At 45.6% G+C, this 11819-nt stretch overlaps 1 protein-coding gene across 1 annotated transcript; it reads right to left on the bottom strand.

Annotated features, from left to right (window-relative positions):
• Positions 1 to 4776: 4776 nt before the first annotated feature.
• On the bottom strand, positions 4777 to 6977 carry LOC140507335 (leukocyte immunoglobulin-like receptor subfamily A member 2). Its single transcript, XM_072615448.1, has 3 exons — positions 6972 to 6977; positions 6393 to 6831; positions 4777 to 5177 (listed from the first exon to the last, which is right to left on the bottom strand). The coding sequence occupies exons 1-3, from the start codon at positions 6975 to 6977 to the stop codon at positions 4777 to 4779; spliced, it is 846 nt and encodes a 281-aa protein (XP_072471549.1).
• Between the last annotated feature and the right edge of the window lie 4842 nt (positions 6978 to 11819).

Genomic DNA, 11819 nt, shown 5'->3' on the forward strand with positions numbered 1-11819 from the left:
AACTGAAAGAGAGAATGCCTGGATCTAAGAGGGGCAGGGAACTATAGAAGAAGACCCCTGAGTCTCTAGCTAGTGGTAATCTTGGATAAATGCCTGCATCCTTCCTGACCCCCAGAAAATAAAGGGGGAAGAATTTGTGATAGGGGTAGTGGAGGGGAACATATGAATGCTTGGGTCTTCAGGAGTGGGGTTGGTCCCTGAGGTTTTTTAATTACTTCTGCTTACTTGGCAGGGTGCCTAGGGCTGACTGGCGCCTGGAGGCCTTGGAGGAGGGTGAATTTTGAATTCTTTAATTCACTGGGACATCACATACACCACACCACTTAGGTTCTTGTTTGCTGAGACCTTCCTACCCCCACTCCCAACCAGGAACATCTGAATTTCAACTCCCATCTCTTCCAGGGACCAGCTCCCCTCCCCATCCTCTGCTGTAGGGCTTCCAGATCACCCAGAGGAAGGCTCCAGCCTTGGGTGGGGTGGGGTGGAGGAGGAGAATCTCTCCAACTGGTTTCTTTGCAGGTGCCAGATGTTAGTGACTCGGTAAGAAAACACCCCTCACACCCCTGGGCAGACTCAGAGAAAGGATGGCAGAAGAAGCAGTCAGAGAAATGGTTTTATTCTCCCTTTTCTCGTGGGAAAAGTATTCCTGTGGCTGGGGTTACAGGTGCTCTGGATCCTGCCTCAGTTTCCTCATTTATCAAGTAGGGAAGAATTTCATCCTTCCCTGACTGCAGTGGGCATGTGTGCATGGAGAGGGATGGAGTGTGTGACAACCAGGTGGAGGATTGGTGTCACCCTGAGCAGAAAGGGAAGCATGGAACTCTGCTGGGCCTGGAGTCAGGAAGAACTGAGTTCAAATCCAACTTCAGACACTGACTAGCTGTGTGACCCTGGGTAAGCCTCTTAACCCTGTTTGCCTCAGTTTTGTCATCTGTAAAATGAACTGGTGGAGGAAATGGCAAACTGCTTCAGGATCTTTGCCAAGAAAACCCCAGATGGAGTCATGAAGACTGAGACATGACCAAAACAACTGAATGGCAACAGTCACTGTATTTATTGTTTTTCTGGTTCTGCTTTCTTTGCCCAGCATCAGTTTATATACATCTTCCCACGTTTCTCTGAGTTCATCACATTAACAACTTCTTTTGATCTAATAATATTCCATTACACTGTTGTGGGAGTAGCACCCCAAGGCCCTATCCCATGTAGCCTAAACTAGTTTTCCCTTAAAGGTGTTGAAACCAGGGTTTTAGGCTCAGCAATTTCCCAGTGGCCCCAACATAGGAGGAACCACTATGTGCCTGGCACACAGTACACACTTAATGAGTGCTAGGGGACTGACTGACCTGAGTCTGGCATCCCCCACCAAGACAGGAGTTGATGCCCCCTAAATCAGCGATGCCCAGTCCCAGCTGACTCCCCTGCCCTTCTATGGTCACGTGAACTTCCTTTTGTTTTGTGTTCCACTCTCTACAGGTGTCTACTTTGGTTCCAGTCTAAGCCTGAAAAACCAGATGGGCCCCAGTTAGGCCTGGCTTTTGACAGTAGTGACTGTAATAATGTGAATGAAAAGACCATTGAATGGAAGCCAAGCAGCATGCGATGATAATGATCAATGCTAGCTGAAGAGAAGAAAGGGAAGGGAAGGGAAGGGAAGAGAAAGAAAGGCAGGAAGAGAGAGAAGGGAAGGAGGCAGAGGGAAGGGAGGGAAGGAGAAGGAAGGGACCTCTTGCCTTCTGGTAGAGAGGTGGAGGACTGTGCATACAAACTGTTGCATGCTCTTGGGTTTGATCAACTCTTTGTCTTTGTTACAAGGAAAAGGTGAGCTGGGGCAGGGTGGTTAGGATATCTGAAGTGTCTGTAACACAGAAAATATAAGACACTGATAAAACTTATTTTTAAAAATTCCTGGGTGCCAGGGTGGGGTCTCCTGGCCTTCCTTTGCTCACAGAAGGTGGAGGTGGAAGTGGGGAGAGCTCCTCCCTCCTCCTCTGCTCTTCCTCTGGGATGGGATCAGCTCACTGGATGATCAGCAGGGTGAAGAGGATGTGGGGCAGCCCAGGCAGAGCCCTCGCTCAGGCTTGAGTGGATCAGTGAGGCGTAGGTCACTTCCTGGAGGTCTCTAGCCTGTAGAGAGGGAGAATAGATGAGACACGAGCCAGTTGGGGTGCGGTGAGGGTGCAGGGAGTGACATTCTGCAGATGTTTCCAGGTTTTTCTCTACAATGGAAGTGTAGTCCACTACTCAGGGTAGAAGCAGAATATAAGTGAGCTCCTGGAGAGCAGAAATTGGTCAGTTTTTCTTCTAGCGAAGGAAAGTGCTTAGTAGAATGCCTCATACCCAGTTGGTGCTTAATAATTGCTGAATTGAATCGAGTGACTCACAGAAGGGTCTTCTGGTCTGTTCCGTGTGCTGCTTTTCACAGCCGTATCTATAGGCAAGAGGAGAGATAAGAGGAGTCATACATTCCCTTCCAACACTCTGGGTGCCAGTTCCCCTGCCAAGCATCCCCACTCTTACTTACACAGGATCTGTTCCTGCATGGCCCTAGTTGGGCTGAAGCTGTGGAAGAAGACAGAATGATGAGGAAGAAGGTGGTAGGAAGGGGCTCAGAGGGGAGATAGTGTCTGGGGTTCCTACCTTGTCAGGGTCTCCATGCCTTCTGTCTCTCCGCCCTCGGTCTCTGCAAGGAGAGTTAGGGGGAAGGCTCCAGAGGGACCATCCAGCCCCAATCGCCCCCCTCTCCCGCAGCCCCGAGGACTCACTGAGTCTGGCCAGATGCTGGCTGTAGCAAAGGAGGAGACCGAAGAGGAAGATCAAACTGAAGAGTAGTGAGACGCCTATCAGGATCCCTTCCCAGAGCGTCAGGACACCTGAGGCAGCTCCTGAGGAAGACCAAGGTGGGGAGAAGGCAGCGGTAAAACCCTCCTGCCCCATAGGGCTCCCCAGTCTGAGGGAGAGACAAAGATTTGCCCCCAGGGACTTGCTAGTCCAGGGAAGGGAGACAACATGAGAGAGTTGACAGAGACAGGTTTTCTCTTGATTTCTGGCAAAACTAAAAATTTGAGATATCTCAGACTGGAAAAGGCTACCCAGGGGCTGGTGGGGCTCTCATGCCTTTTATGTGATAGAAGGGATTATTTGTGGGGACAGGTCAGCCTTGGGGATGGCTGAGATCCTTTTAAACTATTGTTGTTCAGTTGTTTTAGGTCTTATCTGAGTCTCCATGATCCCATCTTGGATTTTCTCGGCAGATACTCGAGGAGTTTGCCATATCTTTCTCCAACTCATCTGACAGATGAGGAAACTAAGGCAAACAGGGTTGAGGGACTTGCCCAGGATAATACAGCCAATACCTCTCTGAGGCCAGGTTTAAACTCAGGTCTTCCTGACTCCAGGCCTGGCACTCTCTCCATTGAGCTTCCCTTTCAGTTCCATGATTTTATAATTCTGTGGCCTACCCTCAGGGAAGTGACACTCCCTACCCTTGGACTAGCCCTTTTTGGACATGGAAACAGAGGTTGGATTTGGGAGGAGGGAAAGGCTGAGGAGGCTCTGTAGGGGCAGTGGTGTGAAGGAGGAGAAGGCCAGAAAAGGGGGCAGCCCCTCCCCATTCTCTGCCCTGGGAAGTCTCTGGTTACTCACCTACTGGGTCATCCTGAGTTCCAGGCCTCGGTGAGATTTCTGAGAAGGAGCAGAGGAGTGAGGTTAAGAACTATGGATTCAGAAGGTGCCCAGAGAGAACCCCAGTTGCGTCCTTCCCTTCCTAGGCATATATCTCAGGTGGAGCCTTAGACTCACTGAACTCAGAGGACTTTATATGGCTTGCGAAAGAAGTCGATTCACAGTCCAGAGCTGGAAGGGCCCAGCCGCTCATCTTACTGATAAGGAAACTGAGGCCCAGAGAGGGGAAGGGGTTTGCTCAGCTAGTGAGTGACTGAGGCAGGATCTGAACTCAGGCCTTCTGACTCCAAATCCAGAATTCCTTGTTGTTCCTCGGGAATCACTTTGCTCTGACTCTATCTTTCAAATCCCCTCTAACACCTCTATTTTCTCATTCCAGTCTTGGTGGAAGCAACGACCCTCCTGGCCAACATCATCTCCTCCACTTGGGCTCCTCCCCTCCCTCTCTCTATGAACTTGGCCCTGTGATCAACCCTTTGGTCTTCAATTCTGGCTCTCCTTCCCTTCTGCCCACAAACTTGCTCACATATCCCTCTGCACCTCAGCCATGCCCTGGAACTGCCCTCCCCTCCTCAGCCAGACACCTAGGAAGGATTTTCAGGTCTCCTTGGGTACACTTGCTCCCTTGGGTACACCTGCTCACTTTCCCCTCCTGTCTAAAACTTTTGCTGTTTGGCTTCTGACCCCATCACTTGACCAAACTGGATTTCTCCCGTATTCCCAAAGATCTCTTTATTGCCAGAATGTACAGTCTTTTCTTAGTCCTTCTCCGGTTGGATTTGTCTCTAGAGTATTTGCTGGCACAGACCCCCACCTCCTTCTCCTGGCCTCTCTGGGTTTTCCTGACACAATCTCCCCTGGTTCTCCTCCTCCTCCTCCTCTGTGTTCTAGACCTCCTCTTCCTCTTACTTGGACATACCCTCCTCTGCTGTTCTCTTGCTGTGCCCCTGAGGCCCTGCTGGTATGGCCATCATCTCAACACAAGTGACTCCCCTGTCTACAGTGCCTACCCTTGTCTCTCTCCTGAGGAGGTACCTTCCTGATCCCAGGCAAAGCCTCTCAGCCTCTAAGCTTAAAACATGGACATCTCCCCTACAAGAGGGAAGGGTGCTGGGTGAGGGCTACCTTACCTGTAACAATGACCTTCACGGAGTCACTGGGAGCAGACCAGTGGTAGGGGGAGTCACTGGAAAAACTATAACATCGATAGGTACCCTCATGGGTTCTGGTCACAACAGGGATGGAGAAGTTGGCCTGAGATTTCCATTCATAGCCTGAGGAAGAGTGGTCATCTCCCTCCTTGTACAAAGCAAATCTGTCAAATCTGAATTCAGCCATACACTGGAGGGTCACGCCCTCCCCTGAGCCCACCAAGGGACTGGGCAGGGCCAAGAGGGTTGGTTTCTCATATATACCTGCAAGGGAAGAAGACCCTTGGGTTAAAGGGGAGTTGCGAACGACATTCCCAGAAGAACTATGGATTCTGAAGGTGGTTCAGAACATACTATTTTCACTTTGTGTTTCTTCTTTCTTGAGTTTTTCCCTTTCTTCCTTCCTTTTCTTCTTTCATAACATGACTAATGTGGAAATATGTTTAATATGATTGTACATGTACAACCTGTTTCAGATTGCTTGCTGTCTTGGGGAGGGGGGAGGGAAAGGAGGGCTGGAACTCATAGTTTTACAAAAATAAATGTTGAAACTATCTTTACATGTAATTGGGGGAAATACTCTTAAGAATTAGTGGTCCTTGGGATTGTGATCCATGACCCCCCAATCAGGGCAGCTTACTGCCTTGAGGGCAGCTCTCATGGAAGGGAAGTCTGTCCTTACCCTGGACCCCCAAGTGCCAGTGACCTCCCCCCAATGCTTTCGGCTCTGCTTTCTGGGAGTCAGGGGAGCAAATGTCCTCCCTCTTCCATGGGCTGCCCACCCAGGTTCCACCCAACCCTAGCCTTCTGTTATTGGACTAAAGTTCCCAGAGTTCTCATCTTTTCTGTGGTTTCCAGTTAGGCCTGGCTTTTTAAAAGAATGGATGAGTGAGTGAGTGGAGGAATGATTTCAGGCCGAGCACCAGAGACAGACATATAAAAGTGAAGACAGGCCCTGAAGAAGGATCAGACTGCGGGAAGAAGGGAGCTGGGGAGAGAACGTGGGAAAGAGCACCTTTGGCCAGCTTGGCAGAGGAGGGACCCAGGGTGCAGCCCCTAGTGTGTCTTGGCAAGGACATGTGACTCCCAGATTAGGAGAGCACCTGGGTTCCAGCTTGCCTGGAATCCTGGCTCTGCCACATATTATCTGTGTGATCCTGGGGGAGGGGGAGGGCATAAGCATTTTCAAAAAGGCCTACTAAGTGCTAAGTGCTTTTATAACTATTATTGCATATGATCCTGGTCACAAACCTGGTGCTGTTATTTCCATTTTGCAGTTGAGAAAGCTGAGGCAAACAGAGGCTGTGTGACTTGTCTAGGGTCACACAGCTAGTAAGTGTCTGAGGCAGGATTTGAAGTCCGGTCCTCCTGACTTCAGGTCTAGCAATCTATTCACAGAGTCACCTAGCTGCCATGTAGCTTGGGTAACTCACTTCCCCCAAGTACCCCAGAAAGTGGGACCTCAGTTTTCCCTGCTGTTAAATGAAGAGGCTGAAAACAAGGGGCTCTAATGTTCCATTCTCAGCCCTCGCTCTGGGAAGAGGAGGAGGATGGTACAGGTGGGTGAGGTGGGGTAGGGGCCCCTGGGGAGGGGAGGCTCAGAGAAGTCATCTTGTAGCTTGGAGACCAGGCTGGGTCTCAGGGCAGAGTCTGGGGCTGGGGGTCCTCCCTCACCTGTCACTACCAGCTCCACAGGGTGGCTGCATGGGGACCGGTGAGATTGACTCCAATAGTGGCAGCAGTAGTGTCCTGCATCCTCCTTTGTCACAGATGAGATGGGGAACTCCACCTTTGTCAGAGGCCAGGATGGGGTCCTGTACTCAGACCCCTCTAGTCTGGGCATGCTGTATTGCTTTGTCCCAGCAGGGCCCCGGCACCACAGGCTCACATTTGTTCCCACGGATACCAGAGTGCCTGGCTCAGCCCAGAGAGAGGGTTTGGTGAATGTGTCTGGAAGAGAGGCTGGGCCAAAGCTCCAGGAAGTTATTCTCTCACCCTGCTATATTTGACTCTTCCCCTCCATCTTCTAGTCATCCCCATCAACCCAACGCTGACCCTCCTGTCCTTGTTCTCCAGGGGCTGCTAGTAGGGCAAAAAGGAACAAGGGAGGGGCCAAGGTTGAGGGGACACACTCACCTTCATCTCCTATCCCCTGGCCCAGGAACAGCCCTGTGAAAGAGGATCATTAGCCCTAGAACCCACATCCTACTCACCAAGGAACTCAAAGGGGGATGGACCTTGGGGACTAGAGCCAGAAGCGAGAGCTGGACACCAGAAGATCTTTGCTCAAATCCTAATTGTTCCCAAATTACAGTGGAATCTCAAGCTAGTCACCTCCTCTGTTTGCTCCTCTTGAAAATGGGTATGTGGGGTAGTTAGGGAGTGAGGTCAGGACTCAACTTGGTTATCTCTAAGCTGTGAAAGCCCTCCTTCTCAAGGGTCTTGCATCCCCTCACCCCAGGACTCACCGAGGCTCAGCAGGGCAGAGAGTATGGAGGCCATGATGACTTCTGGTGTGTGTGAGAAGATAGACTGATGGATGGATGGATGGATGGATGGATGGATGGATGGATGGATGGATGGATGGACAGATGACTCTTTGGAGGTACAGGATGTGGCGTTCTGAGCCCCACTCTGAATTTTCCAATCACTCAGCCTTGCTGAAGGTGGAAATAACACCCTCCTCAATGTGGTTTCCAGTGGGGACCTAGGCCAAACTCCAATTGGCTACTAGATGATAAGTCAGAGCCCTCCGAGGAGGCATGGAGGCCCAGCCCCGGAAGAGACGTCAGGGAGTCTCAGCTCAAGGGTTGAGCCGGCCTGCATCTGCTGTGTGTCTTTGATACTCCCTGACCCTCTCAATTTCTTCAGATGGGCAATGGGCAAGATTGTCCTGGGCTCCATGATTCTCAGCATGGTCCCTAAACCAGACCCTGGACCTGGGTAATCTCCACTTCCCTTCATTATGGCTTGAAGCCTGGCCAGATGGGCAGACAAGAAGTTCCATCTCCTTCTGGTCCTGTTTCTTTGCCTCTGTCTCTGTTCCATTCATTTTATCTGCTAGCCTATGTCTCTCCTCTCTCAATCTCTGTGGGTGCTCTCTGCTTCCAGGTGGGACTTTCTCTCTTGTTCCTGAGTCTCTCTCTCTCTCTGGCATCTATGTGTCTCTCTGCTTATATCTGTTTGTTCTGGTTTCTCAGTCCTTGTCTTGCTCTCTCTCTCTTTGTGTGTGTGTGTGTTTCTCTCTGACCCCAAGTGTTGGTCTTTATCACTCTGTCTGCCTGTCTCTCTTTGTCTCTCTTAGTCCCCTATCTCTATTTCTCTCTCTCATCTGTTCCTGCCTTATGTTCTCTCTGTGTCTCTGTTTCTCTCTCTCTCTCTTTCTGTCTCTGTTTCTTCTCCAACCTCTTTTTCTCTCTGTTTCTCTTCTCTGTTTTTCTTCTGTCTCTCTTTTCTATTTATGTCTTTCCGTCCCTGTTTCTCCTTCTTTCTTGGTTCTTTTCTGTCTCTTTCTCTCTGTCTCCCTCTTCCCTATTCTCTCTCTGTGTCTATTTCTCACTTCTCTGTCTCTCTCTCATCTGTCTGTCTCTCTGTTCTTGTCTCAATTCAACATTCATTCAAATTTTTAAATTAAGTTCCTATTCAGTGTCAGGTGCCATGCTAGGCACCAAGGTTATTGAGGTAGAGAACTTCTTGTGTAGATGCACAATACATCTGAAACTTCTTCCCTAAAAAAGCATTCTGTATCACTAAGAGCTGAAGTTACTTGCTTAAGGTCACAAAGCCCAAATGTGTCAGAGGTCAGACTGAAACTCAAGTCTTCCCCCTTTGGATGCCAGCTCTCTGTGTACTGACAATCACTTGATATCAATTTAATAATGTCTATAAGGGCCAGAGCCTGAACTCATTAATGAGAAGAAGAACCTGAACCTAATAGCTTCTTTGTTTGCTGAAGGAAACTCAGAGAGTGCCTCTTCCTATGTCAACAAGGCCAGATGGGGCTGACTTAAGATCATGTTTCCTGTTTATAACCATTAAGGATGAGACCCTTAACCCAAGACACTATCTTGAATAATAGGACTTTTTATTATCTTAATATTTTTATTTTATGGACACAGACTATGTTATGCCATATTAATGGTAAAGAAAACAGATATACTTGGTCGTAATTTCACTTTGGCCACCCTATTATCTTCTTGTATTTACCACTTATTTAATTAGGAAAATTCCTTTCTTATAATGTGATTAAACATATATGGATATCAAAAATTTGAGTGACATAGAGACCCTGGGTTGGGATTGTCCTAAAACATACTTAAGGCTGGTCACTCTTCTATCAGCCAGTCAGAATTTACATTTTGGCTCCTTGCATGTACAAGCTCGCTAGCTTCAACTAGCTTTACGAGAATAAACAATACGAATTTACAAATCACCCAGTCTGTTTACCTCCTTTAAAGAAACTTTCAGGTCGACAGCACCATATCACACTTCCCCAGTGGACACAAAGGCAGAAGCAAATTAGTTAGAAAACTAATAAATTAAAAAGCCCCCATCAAGACCAAAATAGAAATCATGAGCACTAAAGGAGAGGCAAGCAAAATTGAAAATAAAAAAAGGATAGAATTAATAAATAAAGCTAGGAGCCAATTTTTTGGGGAAGGGGCCCCTAACAAGATAATAGCTAAACTACCAGCTAATGTGATTGAAAAGAAAAAAAAAGAAAACCAAACAATCAGTATCAAAAGTGAAAAAGAAGAATTCACAACAAATGAATAAGAAATAAAGAGTATTATTAGAATTTTTTTGCCCAGTGATATATCAAGAAAACAGACAACTTAAATGAAAGAAGTGAATGTTTTTTAAAGCACAGAAATGATAACTTCAACAAGATTACAGAATATAAAATAAATCCACAGAATTATGAGTATTTCTATATGATAGCAAGAAAACCCAGAGGGAAGAGATAGAAAAAGAAATTGCATAAAATACTTGAGAATCTCCCTGCCAAGCTACATACAAAAACGATGTAAATACAACTGTAAACTAGTATTTCCAAAAATAAAAATGAACCTAGAAAAATATTAATTGATAATGGGTAGGATAAATTCATGTAAGAAAATGACAATTTTACTTAAATTAATTTACTGATTAAATACCATACCAATCAAACCACCAGGTTCTACTTTGTAGAACCAGGAAAAATAATAATGAGATTCATATGGAGCTAACAAGATCAAGAATCTGAAGGGACATAATGAGCAGTAGTGGAAAGACAGGAGGTCTCAGATTATGCTACAAAGCAGTAATTCTCAAAATATTTTAGTCCAGAAGCAAATGTATCTAATATCTTAATATTCAATGAACTACTGGCATGAAGACAGTCTTTTTTGACAAAAACTGATGACAATTGGGCAGCTGTGTGGGAGAAACTGAATTTAGTTGAACACATAACACCTTATGCCAAAGTAAGTACCACACAGATATGTGTCCTCAACAAAAAAGATTACATTATTTAAAAAAAAAAAAACAGATGAAAAGGCTATCAGATCTATGGAAAAGAGAAAATTTCAGGACCAAAAGAAGGCTAGAGAGAGTCATAGAAAAGAAAAGAGATAATTTTGATTACATAAAATTAGAGAAGATTTTGTATCCACAAATCCAATCAAACTAAGACTAAAAGAGAAAGAAATAACTGGGTAAAAAAGTCACAGTAAGTTTCTCTGATGAAGGTCTCATTTCCAAGATATATAAAAATTGATACAAATGGACAAGAATAAAAGTCATCCCCCAAATGATAAATGATAAGGATATGAACAGATATTTCTCCAATGAATAAACTCAGACTATCTGTAGTCAAGTGAAAAAAATGTTCTAAATCACTCAATAAAGAAATGCAAATTAAAGCAGTTCTGGGGTCCCACCTCACACCCAACAGAGTGACAAAGATAACCAAAAAATGTTGGAGGGACTGTGGGAAAACAGGCACATTAATGGAAATATAAAAAGATATGACTATACTGGAAATCAGTTTGGAATGATCCATAAAATGTTACTAAACAGTGCATAACTTTTGACCCCCCTCTACCTAACAGAGATTAAAAAAATGGAAGAAGGTTCTATATTTACAAAAATATTTATAGCCGTTCTCTGTGCAGTTTCAAATAATATTTAAGTGGCCCTCTTTTTTCCCTTTTTTTTTGTGGGGGAATTATTATTGCAAGCCCTCTGAATCTTTGATGACAATTACAAAAACCAATATTTGTTACAAATAAGTGCAGTGCATTGTTGGTGGAGCAAGTTGGTCCAGGCTTTTTTGGAATGTAAATGGGAACTATGCCCCCAACATTACTAAACCGTACATTTCCTTTGACCCAAGTGATACATCTCCTTGGCTCATATCCCAAGGGATCAAAGAAGGAGGAAAAGTATCTGTAGATGTGTGTGTGTATGTATATATGTACATATATATGTACGTATATGCATGCATATCTGTATATAGTCATTTATTTATAACAGCTTCTTTTTTTGGTGGTGGCAAAGAACTGGAAACTAAGTTGGTGCCCATCAGTTGAGAATGCCTGAAAAAATTATGGTATACAAATATAATGGAATACTTTTGTGTTGTAAAGAAAGGGTAAAAAATGAATGTTTCAGAGAAACCTAAGGAGAATTTTACGAACTGATGCAGAATGAAGTGAACAATTTTTACTACAACAACACAGTAAAGACAATAACTTGGATAAGACTTGAGAACTGTGATGAATGCAATGATCAACCATAATTCCAGAGTACTGATGATGGAGAATGCCACTCACCTCCTGAAGGAAGAGTGATTGGACATGGCCAATATGGAATTTGTTTTGCTTGATTCTTCATATATGTTACAAGGGTTTTTACCTCCCCCCTATAAAACTGGGGATAAATGGGAGGGAGAGAAAATAAATACTTGCAATTGAAAAGTAAAATAGAAGCTAAAAAGAGAAA

This window comes from Notamacropus eugenii, chromosome 5 (assembly GCF_028372415.1).
Source record: "Notamacropus eugenii isolate mMacEug1 chromosome 5, mMacEug1.pri_v2, whole genome shotgun sequence".
Taxonomy (NCBI): domain Eukaryota; kingdom Metazoa; phylum Chordata; class Mammalia; order Diprotodontia; family Macropodidae; genus Notamacropus; species Notamacropus eugenii.

What these genes read in the sequence shown, in the direction of transcription:
- LOC140507335 (XM_072615448.1), bottom strand. An exon ending in CTACCCCACCTCACCCACCT is followed by an intron (nt 5,178 to 6,392) that starts GTACCATCCTCC and finishes GTATGTTCTGAA; the next exon opens with CCACCTTCAGAATCCATAGT.